This window comes from Sorex fumeus, unplaced genomic scaffold (assembly GCF_029834395.1).
Source record: "Sorex fumeus unplaced genomic scaffold, SorFum_2.1 ptg000061l, whole genome shotgun sequence".
Classification (NCBI taxonomy): Eukaryota; Metazoa; Chordata; class Mammalia; order Eulipotyphla; family Soricidae; genus Sorex; species Sorex fumeus.
In genome coordinates this window covers 32,941,341-32,966,049 of record NW_026606118.1, presented here as the reverse complement: position 1 = coordinate 32,966,049, position 24,709 = coordinate 32,941,341, and the positions used below count along the sequence as shown (strand labels likewise).

The following is a 24,709-nucleotide window of genomic DNA, read 5'->3' as shown; positions in this document are numbered from 1 at the left end:
TTGTTACTGTGTTTGGCATATCGAATACATCACGGGTAGCTTGCCAGGCTTTGCCATGCGGGCAACATACCCTCAGTAGCTTGCCAGGCTCTCCAAGAGGAGAAGAGAAATCAAATCCAGGTCAGCTGCATGCAAGGCCTTACCCGCTGTGCTATAGCTCCAGCCCCTCAATATCATTCACCATAAATTATTTGCCAAGTATCCAACAATCAATGGAAATTATTGTCTTAAGGACTCCATTAACATTTTAAACTGAAAGCAGACAATAAAATCTGCCCAAGGTCCTAAACATAATAGAATGTGACTTACCCAAAAAGAATTGTCACTCCTCCTGATACAAACATTCCTGCCACAAACATAAATTTCGCTCCAATATGTACAAGCTACAATAAACATCAAAGAAAAATGGTTAAATTAGTGAGTGTTATGAGTCTAAATTGGCATAAATTAATTCACTGTTATCTGGAAATATAATATTTCATGAAGAAATGATCAGTTACAATAAAAATCCATTGTAGAATGGCTTCATACATTGATCACAAACATCAAATATTTAAAAAGTCATTTGGTCCTTGGGCCAAAGAAATAGTTTCGGCATTAAGGTACTTGCTTTGCTTGTGGGTAACCCAAATCTGACCCCCCCTAGCACCACATACGGTCCTTAAGCTTTGCCAGGAATGATCCCTGAGCACAGAGCCTGGAGTCAGAGATAAACACTGCTGGGTGTGACTTAAAAATCCATTAGACAAATAAATACAAAATCAATCAAACCTAGGAATAGAACTATCAACTATGGCAGTATTCATAAACATAATGGTTATTATCTATTTATCCATGGAAATCCCCCAGATATTAGAATGACTCATTGTATATATTTTAGCTAAAGTGTATATATGCACCTTAATACTTACATATTTTCCAAATAACAAAGATGCCAGAAAGTCAAACAAAGCATAACATCCAAAGATCAAACCAATAATTGTATTGCCGACTCCTTTCTTTTCAGCCTATAGAGAAATAGAAATGGAAACCATTTTACAGATAAATTAGCATCAGTATGGAAAAATTGCTATTATATCAACATATGATCATCTTATAACTTTCATGTAGAAGTTTCAAACATTATTATTTAAGATAAACAGGATGGAGAAGAAAGAAACTATAGTTAAATCTAAATTGACATGAAAATTATTCACTTACCATACTTAAAAATAATTATTTCACGGTCACTGTCCTCCTGTTGTTCATCAAATTGCTCAAGCAGGCCCAGTAACATCTCCATTTTGAGACTTGTTGTTACTGTGTTTGGCATATTGAATACTCTCAGTAGCTTGCCAAGCTCTCCGAGAGGGGCAGAAGAATTGAACCTGGCTCTGCTGGGCTGACTGTGCGCAAGGCAAACTCCCTACAGCTGTGCTATCGCTCCACCCCCAAAATAATTATTATGTTTATAAAATTAAGAAATAAGCACAAAGTTGAAGGCATTACATTTTCTGATTTCAAAAATATTTTACAAAGCTATAGTAATTAAAACTGTTAAACTTGCATGAAGAGGGATAAGTACATATATGGAGCAGAATAAAGAGCACAGAAATAAATCACAAATATTTGGTTTATGATATTCTTATACTTGATATTCAACTAATATTTCCACAGGATGCCAAGGACAAATGATGAAGAATGAACAATATCTTTCAAAATCAGAATTGAAAAAACTGAGTATTTAAAAAAGAATATCGTACATCTATACCACTCACAAAATCAGCTCAAAACAAATTAAAACTAAGACCTCAAAAAGACTTAGACAAAAAGACTTGAAGCTATTAAATTTCTCAAAAAAAGGTAATGAGGTAATTTTTTGACATTGGTCTTGTTAATTTTTTCTTGGCCTTGAAACCAAATGCAATGACACCAAATGCACAGTACTAAAAGTAGACAAATGGCATTACACGACTAAAAAACTTGCATGGAAAAAGCCATGATCAAAAAAGTGAAAAGTCAATCTACAGAATGGAAAAAATTCTAACAAGCTATCTATTTAATAAAGGTAAAGGTAAAGGCCCTCCCGTTGATCGTCGATTTGCTCGAGCGGGCCCAGTAACGTCTCCATTGGAGACTTTGTTGTTACTGTGTCTGGCATATCAAATACTCTCAGTAGCTTGCCGGGCTCTCCGAGAGGGGTGGAGGAATCGAACTCTGGTCGACCATGTTGGCCGCTTGTAAGGCCAAGAGGTTAATATTCAAAATATTCTCAAATCTACAACTCACCAATATCAAATTCTCAAGGAAAAAAATAGATTTTAAAATCGGTATAAGACTTGAGTAGACATTTCTCCAAAGAACACATACAGATGGCCACTGGGTACATGTGAAAGTGTTATCGCTAACCATCAGAGAAGTATGGATCAAAAGCAAGTAATACAACATTTCACATCTATTGAGAGAACTATTGATGTAAGAAAAATAAGAGCTAATAATGAATGGTGATGATATGGAGAAATTAGAGCCACATTCACTGGCCGAATGCAAAGTATTGCAACCACTGTGACAAACATCAAAAACAGAACAAAATTTAGGTCAGCAAAACATTAAAAACATAACAACCATAAGATGCAGCAATCCACTCTTTTTAGTAATATACAAAAGAATTAAAAGCAGGATCTCAAAGACATGTCTACACTCTATGTTCATTCACCATTATTCACAATTAGTCAAGAAAATGTGGGACACACACACACACACACACACACACACACACACTGGATTATCAGTCTTAAAAAAAAGGAAAATTCTGATACTGGTAACACGAATAATCCTTGAGGGAATTGTTAAGTGAAATAAAGCAATCAAGAATGAACAAATATTGCATGATCCTACTTGGTGGTGGTTGGAAGAGGCCTTGGAGGAGCAAGTGGGGAATTATTGCTTATTTTAAATAAAGCATTGGTTATGCAAGATAAGCTCACAGTTTATTCTGATTACCAAATAACATAAAGAGAGGAACGTGAAGAAGAGAGGGAGAGAGAATGAGGAAGAGATGGGGGGAAGGAGAGAGCAACCCACAAACAAAAACACAAATGTTTTTTGTCTGCGTGAAAGATACTTAGTATTTTATTATAATGATATCAGTAGACGCCTATGTCTAAGGTTATCAATATGAATGAATAAAATGTGTACAATTTTTAAAATGAGATAAATCTCAAAAGGTCCCCATAACCCCATTCCACCCCCACCCCCCAATTATTAGCTTTACCAAGCAAATAATGAAAATTAAAGAGAAAAACAAAACCAAAAGAAACTTGGCTGAGGAATTCTGGGCTCTACTTCATTCAGACAAACTGAATTAACAGCTCAACCGGACTTATTTCTTTTTTCTATCTATGAGATAATAGAAAATATACATACCTATCTCTGTCCTAGACTCCTAGAATAGATCACATAAAACCCATGAAGGTCCTAAGAACATTAGGAACATCTTTCATTCCATTAAGTGGTTTTGATCTTTAGTCTTTGCTCTTGGTCAAGCTCTTAAATCTTAAATCAATAATAGTTTTAGTCTTTGATCTGAAATTCCTTGCACTTCCTGGATGACAGTTTTTCTGTGGTTGTCTTAATGAGGTGACTTTAGTGGATTCTAGATGGGGACTGATAAAGGTAAGATCAAGTCAAGGTTAGATGCTTGCAACTTTCAGCCCTGTGCTCATTCTCTGTGAGAGGATAGAAATTCAGTTAATGATTGATCACGCCTTCAGGTAGGTGGAGTTAGGAGAATATTCCTAGACAGGTCTCAGAAGCTCAGCACCCTCTCCTACTTACCTTGCTCGTTGTATCTCTCCTAAAGTGCCTCTCTGCGCTTTACCATATCCTTTCATAAAAATGCTGGTAAATATTAAATACATGTTTCCCATGGGTCTATTTCCCATTCTACAAAGAACTGAATAAAAGTGTGGAAATTATGGATACTCTGATTTGGCTCCAAATCAAACCAGATTACCACAGACATTAAGGGTAACCTGGAGACCTAGTACTTATAACTGGTCTGAAGTGGGCACACTCTAACACGATTAAGTCTTTAATTATAAGGTAGGCGGATGTTACTGAGACTCACTTGATGTGGGGGGAAATGTTAAATATCAGGTTTGAGATGTATTGTAAAGTTGATAAAAGTTTGAAAATAAGGGACAGTCACACAGGGGTTATTGTTTTTCCTACTCAATAACACATCGTTACAGGATCAAATTCCACAACTGAAAAAAAAAAACTTTGTCAGTCAAAAAGCTCAAGAATAGGAAGTTCCCTAAGTTATCACGTAAGTTCTCCCAAAGCCTATTCAGTCTAGTTCTCTAATTCTGATATTTATATCAACCACCTGACAGCTTAGAAAAGAACAAAGTTTTTTTTTTAAAAAAAAAAAGAAAGAAAAAAACAAAGTTTTACTTCCTAATAGCAATACTACAGATAAAAGATGTCCTTTTGCTGTAGTTTATAATCTATCAATAGTATATGTTAATGTTTAGAAGCTATTCTGTCCGTGAATTTGCTATAAATGATACAACAGTTCATCTAAATCTAATTGTTTTTGTGGGGCACAGCCAGTGGTATATAGGGCTTACTCCCGGATCTGTGCTCAGGGATCACCCCTTCTGTCCTCAGGGATCACTCCTGGCAGTGTTCAGAGGACTATGTCATGCCAGGGTATGAATCTGGGTTAGTCGTGAGCAAGACGAGCACTAAACTCAATTCTTTTGAAATTCAAATGCTACTATTAGTTATAATGGACAGCTGAATTCATATAAAATATAGAGTGATGGTTTAACAAAATATTTAAACCCTAGTTAAATACAGCAAATACTTATATCTGGTTCCAGCTACAGTTATTTGAGGAGCTAAAATATAAATTTGAACCATTTAATATAGGTTTGGCAATGTGTCAAGCTATGAAATTGAAAATTTAGTGTACACAATTTTCTGTCCTCCCAGGCTATCCATTGGGCATTTATTAAATACCTTCTATTCTTCAGATATTATTGCTGGGAGCCAATATGATCATGGCCGGAAGATGCAATGTTCATTTATCCTTTGCCAGAAATTCAGCAAATAGTTATTTTTCAAATAACTCTACTTAATATAGACATATATTGCACACAAAATCCTTTGATCTTCAAAATTCATTCTTTACAATAATTCAAGCTGCACTTCTTGGGCCTGAGAGATCATTTAACAAGTTGGAGTACATGCTTCTCATGCAGGAGGCTGAACTCAATCCCCAGAGCTACTGTGTCCCACAAGTATCGCTGGGAGTAGCCCTGAGCACTGAGCCAGGAGGTGCCTGAGTCCTGCCAGGTATTGTCCAAAACAAAACCCAAAAAAAAAAACCAAAACAAAACTGTGTTTTTTTTTGCTTTTTCTCCATAATTGCATTTTAAATATAAATTAAAAAAATGTTCTCTTGTGTAGGACACAAAGGGTAGTTAGGACAGAGAAGGGATCAGCATGACAATAATAGTTAAAGGATGACAATAAGTAGGTAAAGGATATACCTGATAACCTTTCATTATCTTTATTGCAAGGCATAAGCCCTAAAGGAAAGGGGAAGTGGAGAGAGAGAGAGAGAGAGAGAGAGAGAGAGAGAGAGAGAGAGAGAGAGAGAAAGTGGTGCGAGAGACTTAGTCCTGGCTCTGTGCTCAGGTGGCTGCTCTTGGGGTCCACATGGGTCGACAAGGATTGAATCTAAGTCAGGTACCTGCAAAGCAAATCCCTTCTGCTGCAATCTCGGTCAGGTCCGTGCAAGGAAAGTGCCCTACCCCACAATCTCACCAGTTCCATCAAATCTCTTTAAATAGACCCTACACTTCATATCATAGTACCACAGGAGAACATTTAGATGATCTCTTGTTCCCAGCCATACCTAGGAAGCGGTATCCCCCTCCTGAAATACGTTCTCTAAGTTCCAAGTGATGGAAAAAGCAGAGAAGATAAAAATAACAGTTCTACAGTAACTGCTCAGGCAAGATTTAATCTCATAATTCTATGGGATTCAAAATCAGTCTTTACCTGCCCATTACTTAATAAGCACATAAGGTGATGTGGAGAACAGAAAGATATCATTATAAAAGATACTTTTAATGGCATGGTCACAAATGGCTACACTGTACACAGAATGAATCATGATGTCAATATTCCTGGCAGAAAGGTTGGTGGGTGCTATGGACTGGACTCTGTACCTCAAACTGATGTGGCAAATCCTGATTGATAGTACCTCAGTATGTGGCTTTATTTGGATACCAAGTTTTGCAGAATAATCAAGTTAAAATGAGATCATCAGGGTAGGGCCTAATCCAACATAATTTGTATTTTTATAAAAAGTGGGTATAGAGAAAAGACGATGAGAAGAGACATAGGGAGAAGTCAGCCATCCTACCAACCAAGGATAAAAATTTGGAATAGATCTTCCCCTTCCAGCTCTCAGAAGAAACTCATCCTGCCAGTCCCTTGATCCTACAACTTTTTCCTCCAGACTGTGAGGTGATAAATATGTCTCTTAAGGAAATCTAGTTTACTCCACTTTGTTACAGAAGCCCTAGAATAGAAAAAGAATCAAAGGATTTGAGTAAGATGCAGAAGGAATGTTTGTTGACCATGTAACAGTAAACAATGTTCTTTACTTAATTGATCTAGGAAGCCTTTAATTCTAGAGACTAGAATTAAATACTAGAAAGTATTTAATGGTTGCAGCAATCAACATTTACTAAATCCTCATTATAAAACCACAATCTCTATCAAGTGCTGTTCCACGTGATCTCTTACAACTAAATGAAAGATCTAACTTTCAATTACTTCATTTATAGATAAGAATACAAACTTGCAGTAAAATTCCTGGTACTACAACTGCACCTCATGGTGTCTCACTAATAAAAATTTTGAAAAAATACAAACGTGCAAAAGTTACATGATGACTGAATTCCTGATATGTTCCCAACCTCTACTATGGAAAAGGAATTGTGATTTGGCATGGCTTAGAAGCACACACCTTGGCAGCAGCTGAATACCTTCTTTGGAATTGGATCCCACTTCATGTTAAGAAATAAATAGTTACTAAAAGGCATTTTTGGCTCACATGCACAGCTCTAATAAGGGAAGAGAGTGGCCAGGGCAAGGTTGAGTAGAAACAGAAATCTGGTGGCAGAACTGAAGAAAGGCCCTGTACTGCTTTTGCCTACTTTGCTCTGACTAATACGGTATGGGAAGACGACTGGGACTGAATGTGAAATCTTTTTTTTTTCTTTTTTGGGTCACATCCAGCAATGCACAGGGGTTACTCCTGGCTCATGCACTCAGAAATCACTCCTGGCGGTGCTCGGGGGACCATATGGGATGCTGAGAATCGAACCCGGGTCGGCCACGTGCAAGGCAAATGCCCTACCCCGCTGTGCTATCGCTCCAGCCCCTGACTGCGCAATCTTTAACAAGAAATGAACAACTGAAAGGTAGAGCACCCGCCTTACATGCGCAAGACTGCAAATGTGATCCCTGGCCTGCCATGGGATGCCCCCAGCTGGCACCCACAAGCACGTCTCATCCAGCACAATAAACCCAAATGTGAGGTTCCTAGACAGCACAACAAAAGGAAGGGCAGGTGGGAAGAGAAATGAAAAGAATCCACTCCTCATCCCTCAATACTGAAATTATGCTTTTTCTCCTGGCTGTCCTCTTTCCTACAGCCTTCCCTCCTATAACCCCCAAAACCCCAAAACCATAAAACCAACCAACTCAAAGTCTTTCAAAGCACCCTATTCTACGAAGAGAAAGTGAACATTCGGTGACCTCGCTCAAGTGCCAGCTGAAGCAGGAAATGCCCTTCTAACTGGTTGGTCCACTTACTTCAGTTCTTTCTCTGAATTCCTCAAGCTCCCAGCCACTGTCCTTTTCCAAACCCTGAATCTCGTCAGGTTACTTAGTCTTGCTCAAACACCTATGATGACTTCTCACTAACTAAACCTCTGACATGCATGGAAGGACTCTTGTATCCTTGCTCTACCTACTTTCCTACTTTCCCATATCCTCTGTCACACCTCGCTCCACCCCAGCCCAAGCCACAGCATGCTGTCAGTTGTTACCCAAGAAAAAGCTATAGGTTTCCCCAACAATGCAAAAGTCCCTACATGTATGATTTGACATGTTATTTTCAGGAGGGGGGAATGTTTGGAAATACTATTGTCATTAACATATAGAATAAATGGTTTTAGTATTTTCAACTCTCCAGACCACCCCTACACTCCCATGGCCTACCAAGGCATCCCAAAGAGAGGCATTCTACTATTAAAGAGCATAGAAGACCTGTTTTTATTGAATGAATCGAACAACCGGCACCTGCTGTCTTCCATATACAAAATGCCCTTCGCAGTCTTGTTTACCTTGGTAACTCACATTTCTCAATTATTCTGTTAAGTCCTTTCATAACTACCTCTTCTTTTCTCAAGCCCCAGTCATGAAAAAAATAAAAGTTTTTTGAAAGAATGAACCTTTTTGAGTCTCACAAATTTTGGATCCTCAGTAAACAACTCTCCCATTCCCACCCTCACCTTTATTTTCACTCACAAAGAACAGACAAGAGAGAGGATTATTGTCTAGATCTTTTTTCTGTCCTACCATATCCATGTCTAGCATGCTCTAGAGTGGGAATTATTAAAACCTCCTCATCTCATTCAGTAAATAGAACTGTGCAAATCATTTCCCTTCCAGATGATTCATTTGCAACATGATAGAGTCTCACTGATAATCTTATCTCTTTTCTATCACCTTCCTTGCTGAGGAGACGAAATGTAGTAAGTATGTGGTAAATAAATTTAAAACTAAAAATCACTGTATGAGTACAAATGCATTTTGCTCCTGCTGCACAAGAATAACTTCCAGTCTCTTTTATAATACGCAGTATGGAATTTAACTACAGATAGAGGGCTGAGAGAAAGCAGTGCACTAAGGTGATGATTTGCAGAAAGCTGGAAGTAAAACACATGGTTAGATTATCTCCACTCAAGTAACTAGACCTATTTTTTTCTTACTACATCATAGTTACCTGTACTGCAGCCCACTCACCACAACTTCATCCCCTCGTCCCCAGATTTCAGGTGGACTTTCTAGGTGTATTTTTCTTTTAAGCCTGTGCCATAATCTATAAAACTCATTACCTTATAATTATGAGTATGATTAAAAGAACTAGCCAAAAATCCCCCTTTGCATAAACCACTCAACTCATTAAGAAACTCAAGTCAAAAAAGAATTTAGTGGGCTATGTCTTCCTAATTACAAAATTCTAAGACACTCCAAATTCCAAGAATCAGATACAGTTTTAACTTTCTGTAGTATCATTAAAAGATCACAGTCACCAGGGCCTAAGGAATAGTACAGCTGGTAGGGTGCTTGCCTTGAATGCAGCTGACCTAGGTTCCATCCCATTGCGCCATATGGTCTCCTGAGTGCCAGAGTAACCCGAGCTCAGAGAAAGGAGTATGCCCTGAGCACTGCCAGTTGTGGTCCCACCAAAAAAAATAATAATTATAAAAAAAATCACAGTTATGCAGGGTGTCTTCTCTGCCCCGAGACTTTTTTTTTTAAGATTCATCAAGCTTTATGTAAGCGAAAGAATCCTCAGAAAGACAATTACATTAGGTGAATTAACCTAAATGATGTTCTTTCGGATTAGATTTGGGTTTTATTTTCCTGGTATCAGATATATTCCACAAGAAGTATTCTACAGGATAGGAGAAAAAATGTTCTTAGTATTTTTAACTCTCCACACCCCCTCCTACACCACCATGACCTACCAAGTCGTACCAAAGAGAAGCATTCTACTATCAGAGAGCATGGAAAACCTGTTTTTATTACATGACTCGAGCTTATCTTTTGTAGGCAGGAGGTCAGGACTCAGTGATTCCTGAGTGGTACCTGAGGCAATCTCCAAGCACAGAGCACAGGGGTAGCTCCCCAATTCAAACCAAAACAGCAAAGTCTCTGTTGACTAAGCTGTACATATCATCTTTCCTATATGCAGACTCTATGTTTTACCTACTGGAAAATGAAATAATTCAAAAGGCTGTTTTGGAAAAGAGTTCATAAAGATACAGAAGACTCTTACCTCCTTGGGAAAAAAGGGTCCTAAAATGGAATAGCACATCATACAACCCAAGTTGATGGAAGCTGCAGAGATCAATACAAAAAGCTGTTCTCTGGACACCCACCACCTGCGTGTCTCGCCTGCACTTTCGGGAGGTCCATCACCTTAAATGCAAAGACAGTACAATTTCAGGCAGACCAGACCTACTGATTGAAGGACACAAAAGTCACCTGTGCTCATAGTGCACTCTGAAGGTAACATCTGTTGAGACAAGGCTATTCTTTTTTTTTTATTTATTTTTTATTTTTTTTTATTAGTGAAACACCATGAGGTAGAGTTGTAGATTTACAATTTTTTGTGCTTGGGTTTGACTATACAATGATCAGATACCCATCCCTCCACCAGTGCCCATTTTCCACCACCATGGATAATATCCCCCCCACCCCCATTCCCCCATCCCCCCCTGCCTCTGTGGCAGGGAAATTCCCTGTGTTCTCTCTCTCCTTTTGGGTGTTGTGGTCTGCAAAAGAGGCATTGAGTGGCAAACATGTTCAGTCCATAGTCTACTTTCGACATGCATCTCCCCTCCTGGGAGGATCCTCCAAACACCCTTTATTTGGTGTTCCCTTCTCTATCTGAACTGCCCTTTCCTCTAGAATGCCCGACTGGCCACTAAGTTATGGAGTAATCCTCCTGGTGCTGATCTCAACTATTCTTGGGTGTTAATCTCATATTTTGTTACTTTATATCCCCCAGATGAATGCAATCTTTCTATGTCTATCCCTCTCTTTCTGACTCATTTCGCTTAGCATGTTACTTTTCCCATGTTGTACCACTTGTATGTAAATTTCATGACTTCATCTTTTCTAAGAGCTACATAGTACTCCATTGTGTAGATGTACCAAAGTTTCTTTAACCAGTCATCTGTTCTTGGGCATTCAGGTTTCTTCCAGTTTCTGGCTATTGTAAAGAGTGCTGCAATGAACAAACAAGTGCAGATGTCACTTCGACTATACATTTTTGCCTCTCTGGGATATATTCCCAGGAGTGGTATTGCTGGGTCAAATGGGAGCTCAATTTCTAATTTTTTGAGAATCGTCCCTACTGTTTTCCAGAAGGGCTGAACCAGTGGACATTCCCACCAACAGTGTAGGAGTGTCTCTTTCTCGCCACATCCACGCCAGCATCGGTTGCTTTTGTTCTTTTGAATGTGGGCCAGTCTCTGAGGTGTGAGATGGTATCTCATTGTGGTTTTGATCTGCATCTCCCTGATGATTAATGATGTAGAGCATTTTCTCATGTGCTTTTTTGCCATTCGGATTTCTTCTTTGAGAAAGCTTCTGTTCATTTCATTGCCCCATTTTTGGATGGGGTTGGATTGTTTTCTTCTTGTGGAGTTTAACCAGTATTTTGTATAACCTGGATATCAACCCCTTGTCAGATGTGTATTCGGCGGAGACAAGGCTATTCTATTAGTCTATTTGATCAAATACAACACACTCCTAGTACACTGCTGCAAATTTGAAAACCCTATCACTTCCAAATAGAATTTCAGTGTAGAAACCATCAAACTAATCTATTTTGCCTCCACCCTAACACAAATTTACTTTATCATGTCCTTTTATTGAGTCCACAGAAAGGACTCTGGAGGTAGAAAGTGATGTGTGATACAGTATCTCAAGTTTACAAGCTCCCCATATTACAATGGTAATATACACTTTTGGCATATCGGTTTAGTTATTCGATATGTATTCAAAAGCAGTATTAAGGGAAGTCAGGTGAAGTTTTAGGAAGGAAAAAGTATCTATTATTCAAGTGGAAAATTAATATCTACAATAGTATGCTCCTACAAAGACAAGCCCCATGAATCCAAATACCAATACATTTTATACACCGATTATTGGTCTTTTGCATCAATTAACTTAGCACTTCTTCACAGGATTACATTTCCCTTACAGGTAAAGACACTAGTTTAATTACTTTTAAACACGCATCTGTTTTTAAATGGTTTGCAGGGAAAGAAAGACCTGTAAGGAAAATTGTATCTACTCTGCTCTATCTATTTTTAGAGGTTTGCCACTGCAGTAGTGGCAAAACAAAAATCTGTGCCACGGGAGGAAGTCTTGAGAAATCACGGTAAAAATGTTTGGAGTCGGGAGGAAGGGAACTGAGAGAAAAGCGACCAAGAGCAGTCAGAGTGGAACTGGGCTGCCCCGTGGTCCAGCAGACGGCATGCCAGTGTGCAGGCGTTCTTAGGACGCACGGTGCTTTTAAAGAGCAGGCCACGGAGCAGGGCCACGATGCAGAGCCACAGAACTGAGGCGCCGAGAAGAAAGTCGTTTATGATCCTGCACCCCAGAAATCCCCAGCTTTCACTGGCTCCCGAGAGTAAACGGAGCCCCCGCACGACCCGCACCCTGCGGCCTCTCTGCTCCTCCGAGTGTCCACACGGCGACAAACGCAGCTAAAGCGTAGCCGTGGTCCTTAAAGAGCCAGCACCGCGGTCCCCCAGGCTGCCAGCCGGCCGCCCCCTCTCAGTCACCTGCGGCGGGGCCGAAGCCCTCCGGGTCCCGCGGCGAGTCCATGCGCAGCGCCAGGAGCCCCGCCGGGTCCCCGCGCCCGTCCTCCGGCCGCGCCCCGGGCACCCGAGGGCTTAGCGACGAGCCCCGGACGCGGTGGCCGCCCCGGAGTCGCACCGCGCGGGCATCCCGGGCTGCCAAGACACCCAACTCCGCCGAGCTCCCAGCCCCGGAGGTCGCTGACAAGTCCCGGAGGCGGAGCGAGGGTGGAGCTAGATCATTAATTACTCATTCTTCCCCACCTCCCCCCCCCCCCCACCTTAGTTTTAGATACTCTAGGAAAAAACAAAACAACAAACATCCACCACTTCTGATTGCTGCGTTGTCGTTGTCTATGAGAAAGTGGGGGCGTGAAAATAAGGGGAGTAGATATTCCGTCTCGTAGAGCTCCTTCACCTAGAGCATAAATAAACACTGGGAATGGGGGTGGGGGATGGGGGTAGAGAAGAAAGCCTCTGGGGAATAAGGCCACAATGCCTCCGTTTTTGAGAAGTTGTTTGTTATTTTTCATGGTGGGGGGAATGTGCTGTCTTTGCCATCCATCTGAGTTTAGTAACAGATTGGCAATGAGTTCTACCTGGATTAGAATGAGTAAGAAGAGGTATAATTAATGTTCAAGAAAACACAGCAGGCTGGCTGGGAGTATGACCTCTGCAGGCCCCGCCTGAATTTCAGTCTTAGGCACTTAAGGAGACCCGGGATTGCAAAGAGTTTCACTAGCCATAAAACTATGGAAGAGAATTATAGTGCCTGCCTTATAGGGAGGTTATGAGCAGAGGGTGTATGATTCGCTGGACAGGGAGAGTGATGCTGCTAACATACTCTAACCCTCAAATTTCCTGGCACCAGAAATTCGAAGTGCATAAAATTTAAATATATATACTTTTCGAAATTTAGTCAAGGTTAATTACAGTGTTTTTCATGATTGGGTTTCAGACACATAATGTTCCAATACCAGTCTGATCACCCATATCCACTTCTCTCCACCAAAATGCCCCAGGCACCAGTCTGTCTCTATGATAGATACTTTAAACAAACTTTTTAGTAACTGTTAATGATAAAGTTTCAGTCATAACACTTTGCCACCTTTCAGCACCTCCTCCTCCCCCGCGACCACTTCCCTTCACCATTGTCTTAATGTTCTTTTTCCTGCTCTGTCTCTACCGGCCCAGGCCCCTCTCCACCACAAGCTTCCTACTGAAGATCGATTGTCCTGTACTTTAGTTACTATTGTAACGCATAAAATTGTGAACAGGATTTTTTTTTCGTGCAAGGTAAGCTAAACTAAGGGGAAAATAAAAAGGTATGACCAAAATTTAAGGCAGCAACTAACACTCCCATGAAGCAACTGCAGTTCTTACAGATTTTGATGTTTTTATTTGGTATCAATAAATCATGACCTTCTTGCTAAGTTCTTGTGACATTCATCAAGTCAGGTATTCCTTTCTTATTTAATATTCCAGTCTTAAGGGGGGGGTCATTTGGTTGATGATTACCAATGTGAATATGCATTTGAAACTTTTGAGCATAGTGTATCAGGGAGATTATTTTTACACCTTTTTTTTTGTTTTTGGAGTGTACTTCAGTACCTTGATCCCTAAGACCTAAACCAATAAAAATCAAATGTTTAAGACCACACAGAAGTAGTCACTGTTTTAAGCCAAAGGGCTAGTTTAGTAACCTGTGACTGTTGCAACTTCTCCAAATTTTTTAATCTAAGCACAGTGGGTTTCTTGGACTCTGCACAGATATCCCTTGTTCAGTTAAAAGATAATCAAGGGTGGGGCCAGAGTAATAATAGTACAGCAGGTAAAGGACTTGCCTTGCACAGGGTGAACCCTTTGCTCAGAGTCGAAAGATCTTTGTTGACCAGTAATTATCTTCACAACCACTCTGCAGTATCTTCATGTTAATGCAGGATGGTGATGATGGGTCTCTGTGTTCGTCCGTGGCTCGTGGGTTCTTCAGTATTTTCATTTTTTTTTTCTTTTTGGGTCACACCCGGCGATGCACAGGGGTTGGTTACTCCTGGCTCATGCACTCAGAAATTACTCCTGGCAGTGCTCGGGGGACCATATGGGATGCTGGGAATCGAACTCGGGTCGGCCACGTGCAAGGCAAACGCCCTACCCGCTGTGCTATTGCTCCAGCCCCACTTCAGTATTTTCAAGAGTGAAAATATTGAGCAATAAAATGCACACACTCAGAAAAAAATGGAAAATTTCATTGGAAAGTAGAAGAGAAAGAAATTCCCTGTTAGGGTAGGAACTTAGTATAGGACTAAGTTTAATATGGCCTTCTTTTTGGGGGGTGGGTTTTATATAAGAAAACTGGATCTTTGTGTTACTTCTCATTAGACAAGAAGGTTACAGAATGGTTACAGAATAGTTACAGAATGTCAGTTCTCTTTGTCTTAGAGAACAAAAATCAGTCTGGCTGATATAGGGTCTTTGTGCTGCCAAGATTAACTCCCTATATGAATTTCCACTTAGGATGTTCAGGCTGTCTACTTATTTAGGGCCTTTTAAGGTTACCCATTGACTATCTGCCTGGTATTTCCCCTTATCTCCAAGACTTCCGTGAACTCAAGAGCTAGGGCACAATTTATGGTGTTGGGAAACTGTAAACTGTAAACTACCTGGACTCAAAAAAATCCAGGACTTTGTAGGATAGGAATGTCAAAAATGTAGACTTAAGTCAGCTAAAAATGGACCTGCAAACTGCAGTGGGCAGGGAGGGGACACAGGCTTCCTTTGCCTGTGTTACAGATGATTTCGGATTGCAGTCTCATTTATATATGAGACTACATATTAGTCTCGGATTGCGCCTATCCAGGAAAGCATGGCCCTGCCCAAGAGCAGATCCTGAGGCATGAGTGCCACATGGTATATCCTTTCTAACTCAATGACGTAAATAGAGGGGAATGGCCCGGAGAGGTAACTAAGTTTGTTTAGGTAAGACTGCCGGCGCATCTAGATAATCACAGAGGAGTTACCTGACTAGGTGTCACTTATCCTTGCACTTATGATAAACTCTTGCCGGGCACAAACTATTTCCATTAAGGAGATAGAATTAGTTTTCATTGATTCATGTGCATGAATTGTGTTCAAACTCGGATCAGTCATGTTTTCAGCACATACAATAAGAGAAGCATGCCAGAGCCTTAGCGCAGTGGGTAAGGGTGGTATAGTGAGTAGGGCACCTGCCTTGTACAGGGTGAGGACCCAGAGCGCTAGTGGGTGTGGCCCCAAAACAATCTCCTCTCTCCCCCCCAAAAAAGTAAGAGAATCTCTCAATCTGTCATAAAAGAGTTGGTCAATGCCTTGTACAGTTGAGTGCTGATTTCTTAGTTAAGGATGGTGAGATTTCTTAGTGGGGGCAGATCCAATCTACATGAGAAAATACAGGGGTGCAAATATGCTTAGAAAAGAAATTGGCCATATGAAGTTGAAGTTTCTTGCATTACAGTTAGATCAGAATTGCTGATCATAAATTCACTCGGAAGAGTTTCTCTCCTTAGTTATGGCCGGAAGATATGGAAAATAAAGGTGACTTCTTTTAAGATTTGAATTAAAAATAATAATAAAGTAAGGATATAACTTTGGTGTCCACCAGAATTCAGCCCAGTCTTTTTTTATTATTATTAATTTAAATTTATCATCCAGAGGCTCTCCGTTAAAGATTAACAGGGGAAAGAGAGTTGAAGGATTTGTGGACATTTGAGGACAATCCCTTTTTCGGTGTTTCAACTGATAAAACTGAGACATTGATCCACATTTTAATGATGGAGAACTAGGCAGTAGAGTGTAAGAGGCCAAGGTGGTACTTTTGATCTCTGGTTGCAGCCCATACAACTGATAGCTTGCATTGCACTTTCTAACAGATAAAATAGACACTAATGAATAATTTACTATAATGAAATGAATTCTACTATAGAGACATATCCAAAGCACTGTTTACTTTGGCTAAAATGTGTACATAATTGATTCTTGAAGTGTTGTTACTTTGGATCCTACAGGTTATACAAAATTTTCTGGGAGGGCACAGAAGATGAAAAATGGGCTTTAGAATCATTCTAAATGACGCTAGTTCTTGCAAAAGTCCTTTATAATCTTACTCCAGCCAGCTTTGAAAAACCTTCTTTTATTCAGTTATTTCTTTAATCTAACATCAAATCAAACAGTTTCTTTAATTATTTTTCATTCCCTCCTCTCTATCTCTATATTAATCTAAAAGATACTACATCATCTAGTTAGTCCAGTGGTTTTCAGCCTTTTTACACCTGTAGATGGGCACTAGTTAATGGAACGATGGTTGAAAATAACTGACCCAAACTGATCTGCTTATCTATTATTACTTTTCTTTCTACTTTTTTTTCTTTTTTCCCCTTTTTGTCCTATATCTTACAAAAGGTTTGTTAAAGTTTATATTCCATTTTAATTTTTCACTTTTTATCTATTTCTATCACTACAGAATTGTCTCAGTGAATTTATTCCGGGGACATTTTTGTTGTGTTGTTGTTTTCGAGCCACACCTGGAAATACTCAGATTACTTCTGGCTCTGCTTGGGGGACCTTACGAGATGCCAGCAATAGAACCCAGGCCATGTGCAAGGCAAACTGCTCCACTAGTTGTACTTTTGCTCCAGCCCCTCAGGGGCTATTTTTCTCTCTGTGATCCTTGGCATATTCAAGCGACCATATGTGGTGTGAGGAATTGAATGGGGTGGATAGCATGCAAGGCAGCGTCTCACTGCCCCCCACACCCCCGTTACTCTCTCCCAGCCTTTATCTTTTGTTCCTATATTCATATACTAGGATTCTGTTTAGGGAAAGTCTTTCTTCAGTGGCAACCATTTTTCTTCAGTAATAATAATATTGCTTCCATTATTATTTCCAATATTTCCAATAATATTATAGCACTGTGGTACTGTTCTCCTGTTGTTTATCGATTTGCTCAACCGGGCCCAGTAACGTCTCCATTGTGAGACTTGTTGTTACTGTGGCATATCGAGTACGTCACGGGTAACTTGCCAGACTCTGCGGTTCGGGCGAGATACCCTCAGTAGCTTGCTGGGCTCTCCGAGAGGACGGAGGAAATGAACCCAGGTTGCCCGGGTCGGCCGCGTGCAAGGCAAACACACTACCCGCTGTGCTATCGCTCCAAATAATATTATAGTCCATATTTAAAATTATAGTCTCAGAGTCTTGGCCGCTGATGGGATTACACGGCGCCAGGGGGCCAGTTGGTGGGTGTGACCCCCCCCGCCTACTGGAATTTGGAGGATCTGGGTGGAGGATGCTCGACTCCAATCCGAGTAGGCTCTGAGACTATAAAAACCAGCTCCCGGAGGAGAAGAGCGCAGTCTCCTGCCCCCGTGCCTGGCTATTCCTCGCCGGGGCCCTTGGAGGGGAGCGGGTTGAGCTTTCCTCCCCGCCCTGGCCAGGGCCCCAGGAGCCGAAGACCTCCAGGACCAGCCACCACCATGCTGAGACCACTCTCCGCACACCTGAAGGTACCGGCAGAGGGACAAAGCCACGTGGGTTCCAGGGCCGAGATCTCCAAGCCTACTCGGATTGGAGTCGAGCATCCTCCACCCAGATCCTCCAAATTCCAGTAGGCGGGGGTCACACCCACCAACTGGCCCCCTGGCGCCATGTAATCCCATCAGCGGCCAAGACTCTGAGACTATAAAAACCAGTTCCCGGAAACGCGCGGCCGCGCGACTTCTTATTATGACATCTCATTCCTACTTTGACAAACTGGCAGGCTACCGAATGTAGCCTGCCCACACGGCAGAGTCTGGCAAACTCCCCGTGGTGTACCCAATATGCCAAATACCAGTAACAATGATGGGTCTCATTCTCCTAAAGAGCCTTGAATATAATCTCCGGGCTAGGATGAAGGAGACGTTACTGGGGCCTGCTCGAGGCAATCGACGAATAACGGGATGACCTGTGATCTGTGATCTGATATTTAAAATAACAGCTGGGGCCAAGATGTGGCTCAATGTAAGAAAGGAAACCTCATACATGGAGGTCCTGAGTTGGGTGCCAGACACCATCCTAAAACAACCACAAAACTCCCAACCAATAAGTCTACTAGGCTTTATCTCAGAGCAGCAAGATATTTTCCTGAGTCTCTCCTTTTTCCTTAGTTTCTGGTTCATTTTTCCCATAGATATGACTTTCTGACATGCCGCAGAATCAATTCTATTAGGTCATATGTAATATATAGAGTTGGTTGAATTCTTAATGCTATTCTTTCTACATTTAGACAATCATACAAATAGCTAAAGGGTTAGAAGCAAGAGCCTAAGAGTCCACAGGCTTAAAATAAATTTATTATATTTATTTGTTTTCAAACCCCCCAGAGATAAGGCATTTTAAAAAATTTTCAAATGAATAATGGTTTTCTGTGATTCCCAAGATATCCAATGAACACCAAATAGATAGTAATCCAGTAAAGTAATTAGTTCTTTTTTTTTTTCTTTTTGGGTCACACCCGGTGATGCACAGGGGTTACTTCTGGCTCTGCGCTCAGGGGACCATATGTGATGCTGGGAATTGAACCCGGGTCGGCTGCATGCAAGGCAAACGCCGTACCCGCTGTTCTATTACTCCAGCCCCACGTAATTACTTCTCAACATAGAATTTTTTTTTGATATGCCATCTATCCAGTAGATGATGATTTTAAATGATGTACTTTAAACGATTTACTTTAAATGATTTAAAATTATTTCCTTTGGACTAGAAAGTACAGGAGTTGAGGTGGTTGCCTTGCGTAAAGCTGACGAGGGTTTAATACCAGACACCACAGATAATGCCCCAGCACAATCAAGTGTAACCCCTCAGCACTAACAGGAGTGGCCCAGCCCCTCTCCCCTCTTCAATAAAAATGAATACAATGATTGAATTTGTTGCATTTGTTCATATATAAGTAACATGCAGTTGGTATAATGACTCCAATAAGTAAGTTACTGTACTAACCCTCGTGGTTTAGGGCAGGAAAAGGGAAAAGTTTTGAACCTTTCCACATGAAGTTTTTTTTTTTTAATGTATTTTTTTTATTAGTGAAACACCATGAGGTACAGTTGTAGATTTACAATTTTTTGTGCTTGGGTTTCGATTCTACAATGATCAGATACCCATCCCTCCACCAGTGTGCATTTTCCACCACCATGGATAATATCCCCCCACCCCCATCCCCCCCATCCCCCCCTGCCTCTGAGGCAGGGCAATCCCCTGTGTTCTCTCTCTCCTTTTGGATGTTTCCACATGAAGTTTTTTATAAACAACATTATTTCTCAGGCACAGTGGCAGATACTTGTAACAATTATCTCATTTAGTCCTAGCACTGGCACTAGCACTATCCTCTCCTTGTTCACCAATTTGCTCGAGCGGGCCCAGTAGCGTCTCCATTGTGAGACTTGTTACTGTGTTTGGCATATACATCAGTCACGGGTAGCTTGCCAGGCTTTGCCATGCGGGCGAGATACTCTCAGTAGCTTGCCGGGCTCTCCGAGAGGGGCAGAGGAATAGAACTCGGGTTGGCCAGGTCGGCCGCGTGCAAGGCAAACACCCTACCACTGTGCTATCGCTTATTGTTAAACTGATTATCATTTAGTCCTAACAATATTATAATCCATTACCATTTTTTTATGACACAGTAATCTGCCAAAGGACACAAAACGAACTGAAAATTCAACTCAACTCAGCTGGATCTCACTACTGCAATAATAACAACAACAACAAAAATCTTTTATAGATCCTGGCCCAGCTTCTATTCCTAGCACTGACCTCCAGAGTTAGCTTGTTGTAGTTCAGCTCAAAGATCTTTTTAGCATCTAATTTATTCTATACTTACTCCTTTATTGACATGTATAATGAATCATTTTTTTCCCCAAATACATATGTTGAATACCTTTCTTCCCCTCACTCAAGGTAAAGGTAAAGGCCGTCCCGTTGTTCATCGATTTGCTCAAGCGGGCCCAGTAACGTCTCCATTGGAGACTTTGTTGTTACTGTGTTAGGCATATTGAATATATCACGGGTAGCTTGCCAGGCTATGCTGTGCGGGCGAGATCCTCTCCGTAGCTTGCCGGGCTCTCTGAGAGGGGCGGAGGAATCGAACTCGGGTCGGCCATGTTGGCTGCGTGCAAGGCAAACGCCCTACCGCTGTGCTATTGCTTCCCCTCACAACAGGATTATTTTGAAAACGGGTTGTTTTAAAGGTGATTAGTTGAGAGAGGTCATACTGGAGTAGTCAGGGTCTTAATCCAATACAACTGGCACTCTTATAACAAGAAAAATTTGGTTGCATAGCTATGTAAACAGTAAAAGACATGTAATAAACAGTTACACCACTATAACATGGCCGACCCGAGTTCAATTCCTCCGCCCCTCTCGGAGAGCCCGGCAAGCTACCGAGAGTATTCGATATGCCAAACACAGTAACAACAAAGTCTCCAATGGAGACGTTACTGGGCCCGCTCGAGCAAATCGACGATCAACGGGAGGGCCTTTACCTTTTACCTTTTACCACTATAAGTCAAAAAATACCACCGGCTGGCAAAACTCTAGAAGCTACGAGTATCATTTGGAACTGATTCTCCTCTGCTCCCTTGCAAGGAACACATTTTGCAGACACTTGAGATCAGACTTCTTCCTCTCAGAACGAAGACATTAGCTCTCTGGTTTTGTAACTCCATCTGTGACTGTCTGTCCTGGTTGCCTCAGCAAACTAATACATCTACTATTTCTATCATTTTTTCTTTTTCTGCCTGACACTGCAATGATCGTTTTCCCCATAGATACGACTTTCTGACACACCATAGAATTGATTCTATTATGCCATATGTAATATATAGAGTTGGTTGAATTCTTAATGCTCTTCTTCCTACACTTAGACAATCATACTAATGGCTAAAGTGTTAGAAGCAAGAGCCTAAGAGTCCACAGGGCTTAAATACCAGCATCCATTTTTACTGACTGTATATTCTCAGGGCTAGCACAGCAGGTAGGGCGTTTGCCTTGAATGCAGCCAACTTGGCCGACTCGGGTTCAATTCCTCCGCCCCTCTCGGAGAGCCCGGCAAGCTATGGAGAGTATCTCGCCCGCACGGCAAAGCCTGACAAGCTACACGTGGCGTATTCGATAGGCCAAACACAGTAAAAACAAGTCTCACAATGGAGACATTACCGGGCCCGCTTGAGCAAATCGATGAACAACGGGAGTACAGTGGTACATTCTCAGGCAACAACCTAAGCTTCCGTTTCCTTATCTGTTAAAGAGGGCAAATACTATCTTTGTCATACAGGTTCTCAGAGGCCATCAAGGGATCAAATATGTAAGTTAGGTCAGACAGACAGTGAGGCAATTAAGGCACTTGTGATGTGAGGAGTGATCCCTGAGCACAGAACCAGGAGTAAGCACTGAACACCTTTATGTGTGGCCCAAACTCTGTACCTCCACCATCCATTTCTAACAATTTAGTACCTCAACTGGTAAAGAAAGTGCTAGGCAACATAACTTATCACTAATACTAAAAAAACAAACAAAAAAACCACACACTTTTAGCATGCTTTTTCTTTTCTATTTTATATGTACACTTGTGACTATGCAGAATTTGATAATTTAATGGAACATTCATGTATACTTTGAATCCAGGGATATAGTACAAGTGCAGAGCATGTGCCTAAAAGGCCATTCAGGTTCAATCCCTGGCACTCCCACCTCTCTCAGGCACCCCCAGTACATCTGAGCTGGATGCCATCTACCACCCATGTGGTCCCCTGAGCATTGTGGATCTGCTACAGAACCTGAGCACACAGGTGTGGCTCCTCAGGGTGGGTGGGTGGGGGGGTAACCTATAGCAACTAGACTCTCATTTGGCTGTTTGTGTGTTCTTTTTCTGTATTTCATTCCTCAAAGAACTTTGGTGATACCTAAAATTGAGAGAAAATTACTTTAAATGAGTGAATTAAGACTATCTATCTTAAAGAATCTTCAGTCCCTAGTGGGCCTGAAATTTTATTCTTGGCATCAGAGCTGCTTTTCTAAGTAGGACTAGGAAAATATGTCACTCCAGTTTTTAGAAAGGTTTCCAAGTATATAGAAAAGGTATTTGTTAATGTAGAGTATAAGCTCCCTGTGAGGACAGAGAGACGTTGAAGAACTTGAACAGCCAGATGAGGCCAAAGTATTTTTTTTTTTTTTAGGAATACATATTTGGGGAGTTGGAGCTACAGTACAAAGGGCAGGGCGGTTGCCTTCCACACAGTGAGTCCAGATTTGATTCCTGGCATCCCATATGGTGCGCCAAACACCGCCAGGAGTAATTCCTAAGTGCACAGCATGAGTAACTCCTGTCCATCTCCAGGTATGGCTCCCAAAACAAAACAAACAAAAAAATATATACTTGATTTTACAGAAGAGCTTCTGAACCTGCTAGGAGACTGAAAGCAAATTCACCATTGGTTGGTACTATCTTGGCACCTACAGGCTGAGCCCCTTCCCCTCCATGCCCCCCATCAGTTTGGCTGACTACCTTCCCATTCAGGTTTCTCAGTCTACCAAATGTCCCACCTCCTCCCTATGATATTTTAAGTGAAAAGTATTAGAAATATACTTGTGTGCTGAGCCGACTAACCTTTAACTTTTGGTGAGAATTTTGCTGGAACATTTTTTACACAGTTTAAAAAAATTACAAATATGCTAATTTCCAAAAAAGACCTTGTGCTTCCTCCATCTTTGAACTTAGGAAACCTCTCATTCTCACTCTGAGCCCTTTTTAATGACTGTCAAAAGCCCTTCACTCACCTGTTCTAGTTTATCCACAATGCCACTTTGTACTTCTCCTGTGGCCCTGAGGTACATGCGTGGTTGAAATCTTACTACATCGCAACCACAAGAGGGGCAGGAATAAATGTTTCAACCTTACATATTTTCTCAGCTTTTTAGAAAGGCTCAGCAATTAGTGAAATTAGCCAAAAAAAGTGAACAACATAGAACTTATTGATAGTGATTTTTTGCTGTTTTTGCAGTACCAGGATGGAGACCCTGCCTTAAACATAAATCAAGTGTTCTACCCGTTAGTCACATCTAAAAGTCATTTTTAAAGTTAACCTTTAGAAAGCTGAGAAACACAGGAATTTCTTAAAATTCCAGTATTCTTCTATTCAGATCAATATTCCCTTATACTCTTACCATCTTACCTAGCTTTGTTTCCTGAGTCTGGCATTATTTGCCGCGGTTCTCTGTTTCCGCGGTGCAGACACTAATCGAAAGCCTAACAATTGTCGATTGGGCAGAAAGTACTTTTATTTGCCTGTTTTTCTGGTTATTTGTGCTGGAAAAGTGGATGAAGAACCATCGCAAAATTCAAAAATATTACTTCCAAGAGAAGTTTCAATAGAGTGCTCGAATTCCACCAACAAGCCTTTGCTGGCTGGCAAACCAATACCCGGAGTTTTTAAGATTTTCAATGCTCTTTTGGCCGACCCAGTCTGTGTCGTGTACAAGATTTAAACGCGGACCCGCGATTTCCGCAGGATGACGAATTCAGGAGGGTTAACCTAGCCTAAGTAAAACAACCTTCATTTGGAATCAAACACAATTATAATGACAGAACCAAGCCCCAGGCGGGAGGGTCCAACTTGACTTTGCAGAAAAAGTATTAGCGATGGACTTAGAAGCAAAAACGTGCTAGCTTTAGGGAAAACACACGCCCCCAACAGAGCGATCACCCAGACATTCACGGGTATTTAAGAAGAAGAGGAAGTAAGTACGCAACCCAGAGAAGCAGTAATAACGAAAGAAATGGGACATAGCAACTACATGCGCAGGTGGACTGAAACTCCCGGCCTTATAACCCCACGCAGGCACACGTGCGCTACTCGCCCTTCTCGCGCCCCGTAGAACGAGGTCTGCGGGCCTCTGCAGGCCACGCCTACGGAGGGCAGGGCCATTTGTGGCAGTCCGTGCTAGTGCCTGCTGCGCGTTCCGCACAACCCACG

General features: G+C 41.3%; 1 protein-coding gene across 2 annotated transcripts in view; it reads right to left on the bottom strand.

Annotated features, from left to right (window-relative positions):
* Window positions 1–12,728, bottom strand: part of SLC18B1 (solute carrier family 18 member B1) — a 38,005-nt gene extending 25,277 nt beyond the window's left edge. For both annotated transcript variants that reach the window (XM_056126199.1, XM_056126201.1), the window contains exons 1-4: window positions 12,657–12,728; window positions 10,136–10,278; window positions 912–1,007; window positions 310–383 (exon numbers count right to left, since the gene is read on the bottom strand). In XM_056126199.1, the coding sequence (XP_055982174.1) occupies window positions 310–383; window positions 912–1,007; window positions 10,136–10,278; window positions 12,657–12,699 (356 nt within the window). In that variant the 5' untranslated portion in view covers window positions 12,700–12,728. The remainder of the gene's footprint in view (window positions 1–309; window positions 384–911; window positions 1,008–10,135; window positions 10,279–12,656) is intronic.
* Between the last annotated feature and the right edge of the window lie 11,981 nt (window positions 12,729–24,709).